Raw genomic sequence first — 18,831 nt, forward strand, 5'->3', positions numbered from 1 at the left:
GATAGAAATGTTGCAGCATGAAGATGATGACTCTCTTGATCATATTGTGTTCATGATGACGTTTCATCTTATGGAAACATTAACACGTATAATGCTTGTGTGTAGAGATCAGAAAATCCCCATGATCTCTTACAATGTGAAAAAGTACTTCCCAAAATTAAATGTTTTCTATGTGATATCTGACGGCAAGTTTACAGCTTTTTTTTTCTTCTGAAGATAGAAAATGATCAACAGAATTGATTATTTTGATATCCTGCATTCATTGCTTTTTCCTCAACTATAAGATAGACCAAAGAATTTTATTTGGCGACAAGAAGGTACGTACTGGCATAATCTTGTACAAGATTAATAGTGATGTTTTCCGTGACCGCTGGATTGTTAAGATGGTCCTGATGACAGAGCTCTTGTTTGCAGCAACTTTCAAGGTCACTGATCTGACCCCAAGTGATCTTTTCCGTTGTGATTTTATTAAGGATCTTGTTTATGCACCTCCACTCCCACTGATTTACCCGATTTGAGGCACAAAAATTAAGTAGTTGTTATTTTCATTACTCCAGATATGCCAGTTAAAGTATGGGATGAACTGGGTGTATGCTGCATGATTAAAGATACTCACATTGAACATTTAAAAAAAAAAAAAATGTTTAATGTATATATTGCAATCTGTTCACTTAGCAAATAATAAACAACCCCCATCCTATGGCTCAATGAGATAAGGATATGTATGATATGTAAATGAGATGTAGTCTTGTACAGACTTGGGCCGACCATTCCTTATGTGTGATAAATTGAACCTACCACCAAATTACACCAGTATCCACTGTCTAGTCTTCAAATCTGTGTAAAAGTAACTAACTTTTACTAGGATTTGAACTTCAAAACCTTAGACTTTGAAAATCATGGTAGAGAAAAACTGTAAGATTTACTCTTTCATTTTATCTGTATTCATTACTGTAAGTTAGAGTTAAAAGATATTAAATAGCTTTAAAACCCCAGTATTCTTTTTTGTACACTGTATTTTCTAATTGTTTCTCCATAACCAGTGAGTATTTTTCCTTCTTTTTTTCAGCTATTCAAATTGTTCCTTGGTAAAGTACATGGATCGGCATAAAATTAAACCTGATAGTAAAGCATTTCATTTGGTAAGCTTGTTTTGCATTGCATACTTATTCTTAAAAATAATTGAACAATTTTTTATGCTTAAATTTTACTTATTGGTCTGTTTTATTTTTTAGTACTTTTCCTATTGTATGTTAGAAATTAATAATATTGGAAATTGTAGTACAGAGAAGTGCCAGTGAAAAATGAATTATTGAATTTGCTAGAGATGATATTTTGTCTTAAAATATATTGAATAAACAATCCATATTAAGAGTTATTAGTGTAATTAAAATGCATAATCATTCGTTTGTCTCTGTTGTATATTTTGGTTTCACAGATAATGTATTGAGTGCTTAATAATTGGTTTAAGATCACAGCATTTAACAGTTTTATGCTTCCAAGTTTCCTTAGAGCAAAGTTGTTTAATTTTTTGCCTGAAGTAACAATTTTGGTTTTTGATTAGGGTAATAATAATTTTGGCTAGTAGTAGTAATTTAGCCTTTTTTTCATAATTATGAAAATTATAATTTGTTACTGGAATGTCTTTTGATAGTTTGACTTTTTTTTGGTGATCTGCCAAAACAAAAACTTTAAAAAAATTAAGCTCTTACGTTTATCAGAACGTGTCATGTATTCACCATGTTTGGTATGTTAAAATTATCCACTTTTTTATTTTTGAACAATTAATGTAGTCCTTCCTGGCGTAACAAAAAAAAAAGTTAAATTAAATTCTCTTACATGTATCAGGATGTTTCATGTATTCACCAGTTTTAATATGTTAAAAATAATCTATTTTCCTATTTCTGAACATTTAATGTACTCCTCCCTGATATAACAAATGAGATTATATAATAATGTAATTGAGAAAGTCGTATGATAAAAGTACATAGTTTTTTTTTTTATTTCAAATTTAATACTTTTAGTGAATACGCAGAAGCATATGAGCATTAATATAGTAATGCACAGGTGTGTTGGAGTGACACCACTGATTAGTGTTAGCCTTCCCTTGCAGGAGGTTGATAGTTGATGCTCAATGCAATTGGAGTTGCATGATGTTGTTCCTGGCCACCATTTTGCTGTTTTGTTCTAATTAATTTTGTTAATTAAATTAACAATATATTCTGGCTTGGTGATACTTTGATCTAACAAGTTACATTTATACTCAGTATATCAATTGAGGACAGCTGCCTATGTGTCTAAAATTGAGTAAGCTGCAGTTGAGTATCTGAAGACCTTTGGAACATCAAACAAATTGTTAATCAGTAGTGAAAAGAATGCAGTTTGGATTTTCCTTTTATGTAAATTTTTTACTAAAAATAAATTTGGTTACTGTCAGCAACTATTTTGTTACTTTAGCACGTATAGTCTTAAAAAAATTACTCTTAAGTAAATAATCTTTTTTAAGGTTTGGATATTATAAGGTTTTATTTTTATAGCTTCAGAAACTTCTTCTAATGGATCCTAATAAACGAATTACATCAGAGCAAGCAATGCAAGATGCTTATTTTCAAGAGGACCCTCTTCCAACACAAGAGTTTGTATCCATATAGTTGTATATTATACGAGGCAGAGTTCATAAGTAAGGGAGATCAGTAACAAAAGGAGAATTGTGAAATAATGAAAAATTTATTAATGGTTTCAAATGCTTATTTGTTTATTTTTTGATGTAATCGCCATTTAATTCTAAATACTTCTAATATTGTGAAACAAGCTTCTTCGACTTGTAAACTCCATAAAATTTCACCTGGGATTGTAGCTGTTTTTGCACTGGGATTTTCAGCTCTTCACTTTCCTCAAATTGTTGAAGTGCAGGCTAGTTTTTGGGGTGTAGGGAGAAATGGTAGTCACTGAGCATGATATCAGTACTGTAAGGGGATGATTAAAATTCTACAATCAAAATTTTTGAATATTTTCTGTTGTGCATGCAGCCATGTGTGAAGGTGCATTACCATGAAGAAGAAAAATTTCTGATCTCAGCATTCTCTGTTGTTAGTTTTGAGTGACATAATGCAGTTTAGAAAGCGTTCCACCATAGACTTTTAATGTGATGGATGTTCCAGATTCCACGAAATCTATCAAAAACATACCCTTTTGGTCCCCGAATACAGTTGTCATGATTTTCCTTTGAGACTGTGCTTGTTTGAATATTTTCAGCTTAAGTGAACCAGAATGACGCCGCCGCATGGATTGCTATTTTGTCTCAGCATTGATGTATAAAATCCACATTTCATCACCAGAGACAGTATGGAAAAAATTCATCTTTCTTATGATTAAAGTGTTCGAGAAAAGCATGAAAGTCATTCTCTGATCTTTTGTAAGCACTTATCAACATTTTCGGCACCCATCATATACAGTTTACAATAACGTAGAGGTCAGTTATGATTCTCACTGTTGTCTGAAACATCTGGAAATTCTAGAGAAAAATTGCTAATCATAAAGCAATGATTTTCTCTCACTTTTGCTTCATATGTTTAATGAAATCATCAATTTAGACACTTGACCTGCCACTTTTCTATTCATCATGAACATTCAAACAGGCTTCCTTAAACTTACAATACCATTGCTTCACTTTTCCTTCACTCATTGTGTTAGACCCTTATGTTTCACAGAACTGATTGTGAATTTCATCAGCATTATGTCTTCTTGCATTTAGAAATCCAATCGCTGATTGAACTTTACAACTGATGGGATTTGTTATTATTGCTCTCATTTAAACACACTGTCTTGATAAGGCAAGCAACAGTTAACTGATGGCAGTGTGGCTGTTACATGCTCATCAGACCACTTAGAGGTACTGCGCATGCGTGAACCAATCAGTCTTGCCGATCATATATTTTATTTATTACTCATCTGCCCTTGCTTTTGAACTGCGCCTCATAGTTCATTATTATATGTAAATCAATAAGATAAAAATCAATTTGCTGTATTTTCAGTTACCAATTGTGATAAAGGTTATTTTGCAGTGTCACTTGTAGTTTTCAATTAAAATAGTTAAACATTTTTTTTTAATTTTATGAAAATAGTTTATGTGTAATTTAATAAATAAAATTATATTAAGTAAAACCTTTATTAGGTAATCTGACCTCTGGTGCCCTAAAATTCTGAATAATCAAAAAAAAAAAAATAACTTCTGTTTAAATGAAAAAGAAAAACATTTCTATTTACTGAAGTTTTTTTAAACATATAATTACTAAAATTATTTACTGATAATTAAACGGTAATTATTTAGTGATAATTTTATTTACTGATAACGGGCCCGTTATCTTGATACATAAAATTATTAATGTAAATAAAGTATTATATTTTACTGCATTTACACAATTTTCATTTCTATTAAATGAATATCTGGTTAAAGTATATTATATCAGGTTAAAATTGTGTTATGAATAATTTAAGTATTAAATGTGCAAAGAAATCAGTCATAAACAAGAAAATCATTCATTCTTTTAAAAGAAATCGGCCAAATATTTCTTTTGATGATGGATTGTAATAGCAATGATTTTTCCTGTGTTTCTTTATCATCTTTGGATCTTTTGGTATTTTTTTATCATCTTAGGCTGTATATTTCAGAGCTATCTCAGATGCTCCTTTGGTATATGAAATCATTAGTACTGGTTTATCGGTATCATATATGCCTATCGTACATTATGATTGAGAAGTTCCGGTACCCCTAGTCAAATATACATTATAGACTTAATACATATATTTTGAACATTTATATACATTTGTACTAATAATTCTTTATCCAGTGGATTTGTGGGTCCACTGATAATGGACATATCGTACATTATCGTACGATATGTCCATCGTACATTATGATTGAGAAGTTCCGGTACCCCTAGTCAAATATACATTATAGACTTAATACATATATTTTGAACATTTATATACATTTGTACTAATAATTCTTTATCCAGTGGATTTGTGGGTCCATCATTGTGCTGAATGTCCAGAGTTATGAATTTCCACTTCCTCCTTGACATGTTGCAAAACATTTCTAGAGTTATGGTTCAGAAGACTTTCTGCACACTGTTGTGGAATTTTTCAAGTGTTCTTGTTAATGCTGAGATAAATGGGTCTTTATTATTTCACATGAGTTGTTGAGTGCAATAGTGGAGGTTGTACCCGGGGAGTTCACTCCCCGAGCACAATTTACTAACTTTAGCATGGCGATTTGCCGAATTGGAGTGCACACTTATTAAGGGGGTAATAAGTAAATGCTGGTTGCGATCGACCTGGGTGTTATTCCGAGCGGCCCTCAAAAATGGAGCTGTAGTGGGAGATTAGAGGTTATACTCAGCTCCCGACGGACCAGACCTGAGGACCTCTGGGACTAGGTTTATTGTGGCTGTACTCCAATCGCTTAAATTTATTACGATATTCGTTGCGGGTGACTGAAATTTTGCAGATTGATATGCTGCCGTAGCATACTTGATGCATCTACGCACTAGGGGTGTAGTGGTAGTTTAGGGTTTAAGTGGCAGACGCGGGGTCTTCTTTCTTCCGCAAGTAGGCTTTTTGCTTAGTTCCTGAGGGCAGCGTGGTAGCGTTAGGTGTCAGCTGTCTTCTTTGGAAGGCAGAACTCATACTATCTCTCGTGGCAGCTTACTGATGTAGATGTCCCTTGGGGTATCTGCATCGGTGGCATCTCACCGTGGCCGGGCTGAACACTGTGGAATGTGATCAGTTTGAGGGCAAGAAGATGTCCTCCGTTAAAGCCATTGCGGGCTCAGAACAGAGGGGGTGGTGTAGCGACCTGACACGCTACGAGGCGGGATCTTCTCCCCTTGGGGGGGAATTGAGATGATTGCAATAGTGTTGGGGCTTTGTTGTTACTGTTACAATATTGCTGATGATATTAGTGTACCATGCCAGTCCAACAGCCTGGACATTTTTCATTTAGGAAGTTGTACGCTCAAAGAGCAAGGTACATCTTGTATTCAGACATATTTCATAATACCCTTCTCTTGAAGTTAAAGTGTTAATCATCTTTCCAAAATCCAAATAAGACTCAACGTTCTTATACTCTTAAAAAAGTATGGTCTAAATAATAATTGCAGTGCAATTCTGGGCCTTATGACATGTGGATTCCTTTCTGACTCGTGCACAAAATTATGATTCTTTTTAGCGCAACAAACTGCATTCCTGGCTCATGAACTTTGATAAATTTCTGTCATCAGGAAACAACACTCTTGTGCGGGACATTGCATTTCAGAATTGTGTTAATGAAGCATATATACATTTCTTTCTCAAAATTTGGTTGAAATGGTTTCATATCCAATTGTTTTTTTAATGTGATACTGCAGTGTTGACCACAGCATATTAAGTATGGCTGGTTGTTTGTAAAAAATTTAAGTGAAGATTGTTTAATTGAATTAGTGATGTCACATGTTTGCACTCACACCTTTTTTTTGTCCACTACATGACCCGTCTTTGATATTGCTGGAAGCAAATGCACATCTCTCAGTATATTTCTGTTGCTGTAAGACGGGTCCTCGTTAAAGCTTCACAAAATACATTCATTATTTATGGCAAACTTTTCTCCATTTGCTGTAACACAAACGAAACATGTGCCAAACATGTATCACCAACTGCTTCTTTACACTATAACTGGGATCTGCTCACATCAGCTATGGGCTTTGTAACTGAAACAAGAGAGCGAGTGCGTGGTTTGTGTAACCTTAAGAGCAGGGATACCAACCACTATAAAGAAATTATTTTTAATATGTATGTATGTACGTACCATCTAATTTGTATGTACTTGCGGTTTCCTTAATGTTAATCATTAATATATAGTTTTCCTATCGATATAGTTCTTATGACTGTTGTCATTGTGAATTTTTTTACATTGCTCATTTCTCTACTCTCACATTTCAGCAGTAATTGCTGGGTTCAGTATGTCGCTTGTTTAACAGATTGTTTGAGGGGATCTATATTTTATTAAAGTTGAAAACTTGTTAATGTATTAATTTCAACTCTTTTCGTTTTTATTGTGTCACATTTTAACTATTTCAAGATTCAGCAGTCTAGTTTATAACTATTGGTGAAATTTTTTTTAACTTATTTTTAGAACTTAATAAATTGTAACAATTTAAGAATTTTTCTACATTAATTTTATAATTTGCAAATTTGTATACAAAGACACTATTATTAGCATGCTAATATTTTACTTGTATTGTGTCTTCAAGTTACATTTACCTGTAATATGCTAGAAAAAAAAGAAATAATGTGATTACTATGAGTAAAAATTCAAATTATTCTTATGTATAAAGTGATCCCACTTAATCTGTATAAGCATAGGTCACATTGTTTGGATTAATTTAGTTTTACTGTAAATGAAATTGAAATATTAATAATAGCAGCCATTAAGTTATTAACTGTGTGGTTTTTATTTCTATTTATTATTTGTTAAAAATTTGTAATTTTAGTAATTTGTAATGTTCTATTTACTACTCTTAATACTTACTGATTTGCCAGATTAACAATTTATACAAGAAAACTAGAAAGAAAATACAGGTGATTGATATGGAATTTTTAAAAACATGCAAAAAAGGCAAGATGAGATCAAGTAATAAGTGTTGAAGTAAGAGAAGACATAGGATGTATAGCAGCACTGCAGGAGAGAATTGAACAGGGTAGACTAAGATGTTTGGCATTTAGCTCTGAATAAAATGTCATATGTAAGAGTTGAAAAAAAACTTTTAATTTAATTGGAAGAAGATCTAGAGGATGGTTAAGAAAGTTAAGTGGTATTAAGGAAGATCTTAACAAGAGAACAGAGGAGAGATTTTCAAAGAGGAATGTTGGTAAAGCAGAGTTAAGCGAACGTCCATGATTTGTAGACTAAAATAATAACTGGATAAGAAGAAAGGAAGATGATGAACAGTTTTTATAAAAATATTGCTTAATTGCTGGATTAAAATCATTACAAAATTGGTAATAGTATTTTGGTTATTCAGTTTTTATGCTTAGTTTTTATATTTAGGTTATAATTCTTGATACTTAGGCCCTGAGAGTCTAGTAAAGAAGCAGAAATAAACTCAGGGTATATCTAACTGGTGAAAATGCAGAAAAAAATTTATAAAAACATATCTCTGGAAATGTTCTGTTTTTTCTTTTTTAGTTTCCACTAGTAAAACGTTTTCCTTCTTTTCTGCTCTGATGATTTATTGGGTTATTAATTGTAGGGAAAAATTGGTGGTTTTTGTCAGTTTTTAACCTAACAATTTAAAAAAGGATCCCAGAACTATTTCCAGTAGTGTCTGAAAAAATTGATAGAAAAAAATTGGGGCCAAAAATCATCTCTTTAATTTTGTTAAATTTAATAAATTTAATTTATTAAATTCTGAGCAAATTTAACTGATAAAAAAATAAATATGTATAGAATATAGAACTATTTCATCTTAAAAGTTATATTATTTGAGAAATTTTACATTCCAAATGTTACCAATATTATCAGAAATAACAATAAATAACAGTAAACTTTGTGTGTTTGTTATATTTGAATAATTTGACAAGGTTACAGAAGAGAATAAAATACATGCATTTATGCATATTACAATCTAAAAATGCACTTTCAGTTTTCTAGTGAAGAATTAATAGACATCTTTTCTTTTTTTTTTTGATTTTGTAACAGAAGCACACAGTTTTTTTATCTAAAATGTAAGGAAACATTTTCTAATTGGAGGATTCTTCCCCCCTAAACCTTTGCTTTTGGTATCTTACCTCATTTTATCATTGGTACAGAAATTAGGGTAAAATTTTTCACGAGTCTTAAAACCTTTGTTAACATATGTTTGTTTGATTTTTTATTTATTTCCATTAGGAGAATGCATCTTGAGATTATTTCTATTTCTTAATAAGTTGCCATAATCTTGTATACAATGAAACAACTTTTTACAATTTTAATAATTAATCAAGCAAATTGCATTTGGCAGCAAACTGTATTATTTATAAAAACTTATCTCTACTTATAAAAACATATTTTGGAATATTAAAATATAGAGAAGTATGTTTACCATCTCACTTTAGTGATAAAAAATTACTATAATAAACAATAAAGTAATATGTATTTTTGCTTTCTAGAGAGTTCTTGAGTTATCTGGTACCACCTCTGTGTCATTTCTCTGCATTAATTTTTCAAAATTCAGGTTTCCTCACTAATCATTTCTTGACAGTTGCCGTTTTTCATAAAGGTAGCAGTTTTTTAGGACTATATAAAAGCTTTTTGTTTTCCATATTACAATATAATAACTAGATGGCTAGCTACAATCCTCCTGCTTTTCATAAACTTCACTATGGAATTCATGTCAAGCTTTTTAAATTTATAAAGTTTGACAAGTAAATGATAAGTTTTTGTATTTTGGAATTTTTAAAAGAGATTTAACAGAAAATTATTGTCGTAAAATTAATCAACTTAACAAATATTTAAATGAAATTAATACAAAATGCACTTAAACTAAATACAACTTTAACTAACATAAGTAGCAGAAATTGATTTAAAATTAAAATAGTATGGCGTAAATATATCTCTCTTTATTTCATTTTTCAAAACATGTTTTTTAATCATATTATAAATATATAATATAACATATAGTTTCATATGTTTGACAAAGCGACTCCTCTGCAAAAGAATTTAATATAAAGAAATGATTGTAATATATTACTATAATTGTAATTATATATATATTGTACCAGATGATTCAAAAAGGACTTCATAACTTTAAAAGCATGTAAACATTTATTTAGATAACTTACAGATTCGTTTAAGGTCACATTTCATAGAAAAATACATGAAGTTTATCACCCAACATTCATTCTGGTTTGATATGGCTTACATTTTTAATGCAACATACATTAAAACCCTACAAGAAAAATCTAGCAGGGTCAAATCAGGGAGGTGGCCGTGCAACTGGACCTTCACAACCAATCCACCATCTTGTAAATGAAGTACCAAGAAAATCTTGTACTTCTAGCCAGTACTGAAATGGTGCCTCGTCTTGCTAATAGTAATGGTGCATCCAGTAAATGATATGCCAACTAGGAGGTTCCATACTGTACTCTCTATAAAAATTATATTGAACTGCAGTTACTGACTGCAAATCTTGAAACCACAATATACAGTAAGCACATTCTGCATCAGTAAATGTATCTAGTTTTAACAACACTGGTGACAGCGTTGGTGTTCTTAATTTCGTATTAATGAATTACATGATTCAAAATTTGATGTGTTTTGCTGTGAAATGAAACCTCAGCCGAATCTGTAAGTTATCTAAATTTATTTTTATATGCTTTTAAAGTTATGAAGTTCATTTTGAAATCGTCATTATCATATTAACATTTGTGTGCTGTTTTAGTGTATTTGCAGGATGCCCTATTCCGTATCCTAAAAGGGAGTTCCTTACAGATGATGATACAGAGGATAAATCCGATACAAATAAAGCTAGACAAAATCAAGCAAATAATGTTAATTGTTCAAATAATGTAAGTAGTATGTACTATATTAAAAATAGTGTTGTATTTTTTTAGATAATGTAACTCATTAATTTTTTGATGCAAGTAATGGTAAACTGGAAGAATTGCAGCATCGATGTGCTTTTTATATGTAGTCTACAAATAAAATTATAAAAGATATGAAGCATTTGGGTGGAGTTAAGAATATAAATATAATGAAAACACAAGTCACTTATAATATATTTTAGAACAGAAGTTGACAAAGCATGGAAAATTGTCTTCCCTCTTTCTGAATTTCTTATTTAAGTAGTATCATTGTGTAGAATGCGTTGTTTCTTTTATCTTTATCATACTACGAGTGTATTTGAAGAATGTTGTCTCTTGATAGTAAACTGTTTTATCTCTATGCAAAAAAGTCTGGAATAATAGTGTTTGGGGTGTTTTTGGTAGTGTTTAATATGCAATACTACTTTTCTGTGATGTTATCTAGTTTTATTAAACTAATTATAATAAATTTACACACATCAAAGGTGTAGCAATATAATATCAAGGTGTAGCAATATACATCAAAGGTGCACTAATGTAAAAATCTTTTTTGTGTGGTTTATTATACAAGTTGCTGTATTGCTAAAAGTTAATTTGTGTTATGTTATCTTAGAAATTTATTACAGTAATTAAAGAAATTGATGAAAAACATCTAAAACTGTACAAAAGTACTTTGGAGTTGTTATTTAAAAATCTAGAAATGATTGTGTTCATTGTAACTGATTTTCTTTTTATTAGTGAATAGTTATACATCATCACTTTAGATGTGATACATGCATGACTGTAAACAGAAAATTACCTCTTAAAAAAACAAAATTTATAAATTAAAAAATGTATAAATCCAAGAAAGAGTTTTTAAAAAAAATATATATGAAGTTAATTGGTAGTTTTAACTCTATTAATTATTGGGGTTGGGGAAAAGTTTTTATTGCATTCTTCCTGTACATGGCCTTTAGAATTACATAACTCTGGTAATATTAATTAAATCTGGCAACACTGCATGTTTTTGAAAAGTGACGTATCACTGTGTATTTTAGAAATATTGATTATATTCGTTTATTTAAAAGTTATTGCATTTTGAAAATGAGTGAAACTAAAGAAGAAATACTCTAGATTTTGAAATTTTGTTACAAAATAGGTAAAAATGCATCCCAGTCTCCTAAAAAATTGTGATGATTCAACGTATTTGGTACAAAGCTGTTAAAGAATATTAAAAATATAAATTTTGATGTCAATGATGCACCTCACTCTGGTTGGCCAATGTTGAAAAATCATGAAATCATGAAGAAAGTCAATGAAATAATGAAAAATTTTGAGCAAGATTGACACTTTTGCAGTTATATCAGTAACAAACTAAACATCAATCATAGAACAGTTTAACTGCTTGAAGGAGGCTGGGCACAAAACAAACTTGATATTTGGATGCCACATAAGTTAATAATAAAAAATATAATTGTTGCTAAAATAGAATGAAATTGAATCATTTTTAATACGGCTCATTTTGACGTATGATAAACAGATCACATGTGACAATAATGTATGGAAAAGATCATGATCAAAGCTAGTTGAAGCTCTGCAAATGGTGGGTAAGCCACGATTGACAACAAGAAAAGTGATGATTCTCTCTCCCTCTCGTGTGTGCATGCACACGTGCGCGTGTGGTAGGATTGGGAAGCAGTAGTTCAGTGTTAGGTTGATTCTAATCCATACTGTTAACAAATAAAAGATTATGCCAAGCAATCAAAATAAAGTAACCGAAATTAGTCAGTAGGATAGGTGTTTTCTTCCATCATGACACCTCCAGACCTCACAACACATCTTTGGTAACCCATTGATAGTTAAGAGAGCGTGGCTGGGAATTTAGATGCATTTACTGTATAGTTCTGACCTTGCACTGTCACATTACCGTTTATTTTGGATTTTACAGAACTCTCTTAATGATATAAAGTTGGCTTCAAAAGAGGGCTGTGAAAAATCACATCACAGTTTTTTTGTCCAGAATACAGAAGTTCTACAGTGACAAAATTATGATTTTATTTCTAAAGTAGCAAAAACAGGCAGATCGAAATGGCATATAGGCTTATACTTTTGAATTATAAAAAAAATTTGTTTAATTTGTGTAGCAAATTAGGAAGAAAGTTTTTCCCCAACCTTAAATAACTAATTTCAATAATATTTTTTATTTTTTTTTTTTAGAATATGTATTTGACTGTATTCTTCACTGGTTTGTGTGCACCATAAAATTCAGAAAAATCGGTGTGAAAATAATTTGGTCATTTATAAAGTATTTTTGTTATTACTGCTAAATCTGTGAGCAAATCCTAGTAAAAAAGGGGGAAACGATGTTACTTTTACTAATTTAATTTTATAAAATAATTTTTTCAAAACTAGTGTGTAGTTATAATTTTTAAGTTACTAATAATAGATTTTTCGGTACTTACGTATTAACGCCACCGCAGCTACAGTTGCTGTTTAGGTTATGTTGACTTTGTGTACTGACAAATCGTACGTATATCAAAATAACCTAACTAAATATAACCTACACTCGCTTCGCTCGATAACTTCTTATAATTAACATTAAATATGCATAATATATACAACTTATTAATAATATAACCTTAATGTTATAGCACCGAAATCCAATTAATGTTAATCCATCGAAATCCGATTGACTACTTAGTTTTTAAATAAAGCTGTAGCTGCGGTTATCTTAATACGTAAGAGGTTAGCGAGCGAAGCGAGCGTAGTTTATATTTAGGTTATTTTGATGTATGTACGATTTGTCAGTAGACGAAGTCAACATAACCTAAACAGCAGCTGTAGCTGTGGTGGCGTTAATACGTAAGTACCGATTTTTCCTGTAAGTAGGAAGAAGTGTTACTTAAAAACCCTTTGCTGTCGAGCAGTGTATTTATAGTTTACTTTTAATTTTTATTTTATGTTTAAGCTAATTATTCAAAATCAAACCATACAGTGATCAACTTCATAAAAAATGATCAAATAAGAGAGGCTACACAAAAAGTTGTTAGTGTCTTTGTATTTTATCTAGAAGTTCTGGATTCAAATCCTAGTCATGTTTGGCATTTTCATGTTATAAAAATAGATCTGATCCTGTTAGTATATTATTTATATTGTTTATTTACTTTTGTAAATAAACAAATGGAAACGTCTAAAAGATTATATATATGTAATATGAACGATAATGAAATGGGAGCGGTTAAATTAAGTTAAGTATAGAAGAAGCAGGTAAGGTAAGGTTATTTGTTTGGTGACCTTGATATTTTTAATATTCTTCTTATAGTTTGTAAATTGTTGATAATGTTGATAATTACTTAATGAAACGATGGTATATATTAAAACTGTCACAATAATCTTCTTATTGTAACTGTACCTGTTGCATTGGAATTTACTGTAATTTATGGAATGTTCTCTTTTCTTTATCCAAGGGAGGACAAGGTGGTCAATCAGATCAAGGTAGTCATAATCATGGACATGGGCCTAATGCGAAAAGAGTTCGATTGAGCGGTCCACCGCATCAAGTTAATCCCGGTACAGCTATGCCTCAACAACAACAGCAGGATTTTCATCATGTATCCCAGCAGAGTATTATTTTTACATCGACTGCTAATACACAGTCTGCTAATTTTAATCAGAGATTTTAATATTTTTTTTTTTTATGTACCATGTAATGAAAAAGTGTGTTATACAATCATATTGGATGTTGTTTTCAATGAAAATAATTTACAATGAGAATATTTATTATTCAACCCTAACAATTTTATGATGTACAAGGAAAAATAGTGTTATTTATCTTGTTTAGTTTTTAATTAATTGGAATTTCATATCTATCATTGGTTCTAATTTTTTATATTTTTTGTTCTTTAAATAATGCATTATGTATATGATAACAGTTTGCTAGAGTTCCTTTTTTTAATAGTTGTGTTGTTGTAGTTAAGATCCATTCATGCTGCAAATTATGTTGTGCGTTTTAAAACGCATTCTATCATATTATGTGTTCAGATGAATTGCGTTTTAGAACATAAAAGTATGTTATTATAAATGATTATAAACAGGTAAACTGAAATAAATACTCATTTAAAGTTATTCACTATTTTCAGGTGCTGTTTATCAATTTCGATGTTTACTTATACAGAATTTAAAAATTTTATCCCTTATCTTTAGTTTATTGGTTAATAAGATTTAGTTTATCGGTTAATAACATTCTTATTATTATTAAAATCTCATTCTTGTAATGATATCAATTTTCATCTGAAATATATTCTTGATAACAAGACAAATAGCTCTAATAATTTTTATTCAACATGTGTAGATAACCGTGTAGAATTTTCAGTATCCTAGATGGTAAAATGTGAGCTAAATGTATTGTATAATAAATTAATTATATTTTACGGGTACGAATCTTAATGTTTGGTTGTTGACAGCAGCAGTAATGCTTGGCATTAAAATGCATCTCTGCATTTATGAGATAAATATGTGCTGTGTGTGTAGTAACCATCTTATTTTTTTTACATTTTCCCTTCTAGAAGGTTAGGAAAGTGTTAAGTATTGATAAAATTAGGTTCTATTTATGAAACCAAGAAATATCTGATTTGTAAATTTCATATTTAAATTTTTTGTTTGTAAAATTTAACTTTTTCAGTCCCATAAAAATGTTATAGAGTTAACTGTATATTTGAGGAAAATAATCGCTTTCCGCATGTGTATTTAGATTTAACTTTGAATAGTATACCTTTTTCAGAAAAAAAAACAGATTTCTTTATTAATATAATAATTTTTTATTCCATTTATGACTTTTTTTTATGCATTTCTTCATCGTAAAGTGCATTTATTTTAAGTTTATAATTATTAAAATAAAGCTTTATAAAATTTCTGCCCTTGAAGAATAATTTTGTTTTAACTTGTTGAATTTTTCAGATATCTTCCTCATTAATTGTTTTTTTTGGGTATTTTAGAATTTCACTGCCCTTGCTGATGTATGCAAACTCTACTATTACATTCAGAGTTATAAAAGTTGTTAGCAGAATGTATTTATTCAACGTATTTTTCATCATGTTGTAGTTTTTACAGTTTTAATAACAGAATTGGTGCAATATCGTGTAACTTGTTTTATAAGTGTCTTGATGAGCTGAAACATAAATGCTGCATTATAATTCATGAACTGAATAGAAAGTTAGCTATTATTAAAAGTTATCTCTACTTATAAATAGTAAATATTTGTTTAGAAATTAACATCTTCAAACTGAAGACTTTTTGAAATAAATGCGTATGCAGTTTGTTATGCTTGTAGCTAGTGAATATTAGTAATGTGAAGTGTAAGCAGAGTTGAACGAGCTGACAGATAAGAAATAATAATTGAAATAAGGCCGTACAGAAGCAAGTGACTGTTAAATATATGTGTGAACATGTACTATTTTCCTTTATTCACCTAACAAAAGTTTTTTTTTTTTTTTGCGATATGGTTTGGCCCAAATGTTGAATGCTTTCAAGGTTATAGAGGACAGATAATGGATGCAGACAGTAAATCAAAAGTCATATATTGATGATTGTAATAAGTAATATATTCATCATCAGTTGTAATAATAGACAGAATTTTATTGGTTCATATTGAAGTGGTATTAGTTAAAATATATTTTTTTTAAATAGTTAGTAAAGTGTGAATGGAAATAAGAATTTATTATTTATATTGTTAAGGATGAAGAATAGGTAATTATTGAAACAGCTGAAAACTATATACCAGCTGTGAAATAACTGCATCTAAATGTATGAAGGGGATGTTTTAATTATTCTATTATAAAAGTATGTTTCTGAAAAAAAAAAAAAAAAAACTATAAACACTAATAATCAGGATTGATTTTTTTCTAAAGTATGATTATTACCACAAAGAGGGTGCAACCAACAAATTTAAGTGCAATGTCTGATGCCTATGTAAAATTTGATTGTGGCAATAAAATTAGTGTGTGAGATATTATACCATGAAATTAATTAATGAAAAAAGTATGGGAATGGACAAAATGTTGGTGGTTATTGATTTTAAACATAATTTTTAGTTTTTAATTTTGTTTATTTTACTTTTCTATTTTAGTTTTGGAGGTAATGTTATCATATTTGCATTACAATCTTTTATTATATGTCACTGATTGAAGATTTGTTTTGGTAAGCATTATTTTCAAAAAAATCTGTTTCTACATGGCTAATGTTATATCAGATTATATGTATATAATCTGGTGCTGTTATATCAGCAGTGAGTGAATTATGAATGTTAAAAAAAGATATATCAAGATTTTTATTAATACAATATATGATGTTATATTACAAGATTTGTTTCTCGGGTAACAATTTTTATTTTTTATACATCCTGTGATGACTCGGTAGTACTGTGTATAAGGTATCAAAATTAATTTTTTATTTTTAATTTGAAAATTCCATAAAAATTCTCTGATTGAATAATCAGTAAAGATTTTACAATTTTATACACATTGCAATTGTAAATAAATTTCTGTCCATGTACATAAACTGTGAGCTTCATGTAAAACATCAAATTTAAATAAAACAAACAGAATTTTATAAGAATAAATTTTTAATAAACAAATAAAATAAACTTACTAGTTGGGATTTGCGGAACGATGTACTAGGACTATGTTGCTTATGCTTCTCTCTTGAGTTTTACAAAACAAAAAAGAAATTACAATACTCATAACATCAAAAAATATTTCTAACGGCGATGGATAATACACCTTGCTTATAAAAATAAAGAAAAATGACAATAAACATATTTGACTCATTACTAGTCTTTTTAAGTTTGTAGGACCACTATTACATAACTATTCGTATACATCAAAATTTAACAAAATATCTTAATACTTATGATAGTAAGGAATTGGCCAATCCAAATTAATTTTAATTACAATTTTGAAGATAATTTATCATTTCAACATGTTATAATTTCAATAATAATATTTTTTAATGTTATAAAAAAAATCGATGGATAAATCCATGAATATCTTTATGGAGTGGCCTTTGATATCAAATTCTCATACCTGTATTCTGTACAGATCACAGTCTATGATTTTCCTGATCAGGTTTTTTTTTTAAAAAAATACTCAAAACACTCATCTAACCATGACAAAGTCCCGCATATAATTGGCGCTTTCCGATGGTGTCACAGGTCTAACCCCACCACTGTCTCTCTGAATTGTTCAAATCTGTGTGAGTATGTGTACTCGGACAAACATAACACTCTTTGTATAGTAAACGTTTGCTCATTTTTCACGCATGATGTCATATTTCTTAAAATTCTATTTTAAGAAAGAATTTGATAACTAATGAATCACGGTGCTATTAATTTAATTTTTACGTTTTTAAAAAAAAATATCTTCCGTCGACGTATTAAGAAATCCATATAAATAATTTACAATAAAATAAAATACAAATAAATTCACCAATTTAAATAAGCCAATTTAGGTCAGAATTTATAATGGTTACAAAATATACTAATTGTCATTAAACTGTTTACGCGCATAGTTATGCGAATAATATATAAAGTTTTGTCACTTTATATATTGATATATAAAGATATGTAAATATTTATCTGGAAACTGTTTGTATTTTAGTTATGGATGTATTTAAGCTATAGAGCTTGATTAATGCTCCAAAAATAAAATAGTGTTGCATTAAAATTATTGGTACATAGGAAAATCAAATTAGTGTTTTTATATGATAAAGACCTGAAAAAAAAATAAATTGGTGACAAAAAGTATTGCATCTAAAAATAAAAAATTGTAGGTGTAAAAAAAATTATTTAAAAATGCATTTTCTTTAAATTTTGCCATAAACTAATTTTATAAAAATTGCCAATAAAATGTAAAACATTGCTACATAGTTTGAAGAAAATTTTAATTCTAAAAAAAATTAATTATAAATAAAGTCTGTAAAAAACATAAAATTTTTTAATATATATATATATATAAAAAAATATATTTTTTTTATATAAAATGTACGAAAAAGTGGCAGAAATGCTGGATTTTAAATTAAACCAAAAATCAGTATTATTAAACAGTGAATTTATAAAATTTTAAAATAATTTATTTTAAAATGACCCTTTATTTATGCAAAGTTTGCAATTCACATTATAGTTTATTTATTATTAGCAGTATAGTAATTGCTATATTAGTTACAATATAAGAACGATTATTGTTCTTGACAATAGTTCAA

The 18,831-nt window shown here is 29.3% G+C and overlaps 1 protein-coding gene across 1 annotated transcript in view; it reads left to right on the forward strand.

Moving 5' to 3' along the window:
• Cdk8 (cyclin-dependent kinase 8) overlaps positions 1–18,523 on the forward strand; it is a 93,276-nt gene extending 74,753 nt beyond the window's left edge. Inside the window, exons 8-11 of the mRNA XM_075372127.1 lie at positions 1,070–1,142; positions 2,538–2,635; positions 10,458–10,584; positions 14,046–18,523. Coding sequence (XP_075228242.1) covers positions 1,070–1,142; positions 2,538–2,635; positions 10,458–10,584; positions 14,046–14,261 — 514 coding nt within the window. The 3' untranslated portion in view covers positions 14,262–18,523. The remainder of the gene's footprint in view (positions 1–1,069; positions 1,143–2,537; positions 2,636–10,457; positions 10,585–14,045) is intronic.
• Positions 18,524–18,831: the final 308 nt, after the last annotated feature.

Source organism: Lycorma delicatula, chromosome 7 (assembly GCF_047948215.1).
Source record: "Lycorma delicatula isolate Av1 chromosome 7, ASM4794821v1, whole genome shotgun sequence".
Lineage (NCBI taxonomy): Eukaryota > Metazoa > Arthropoda > Insecta > Hemiptera > Fulgoridae > Lycorma > Lycorma delicatula.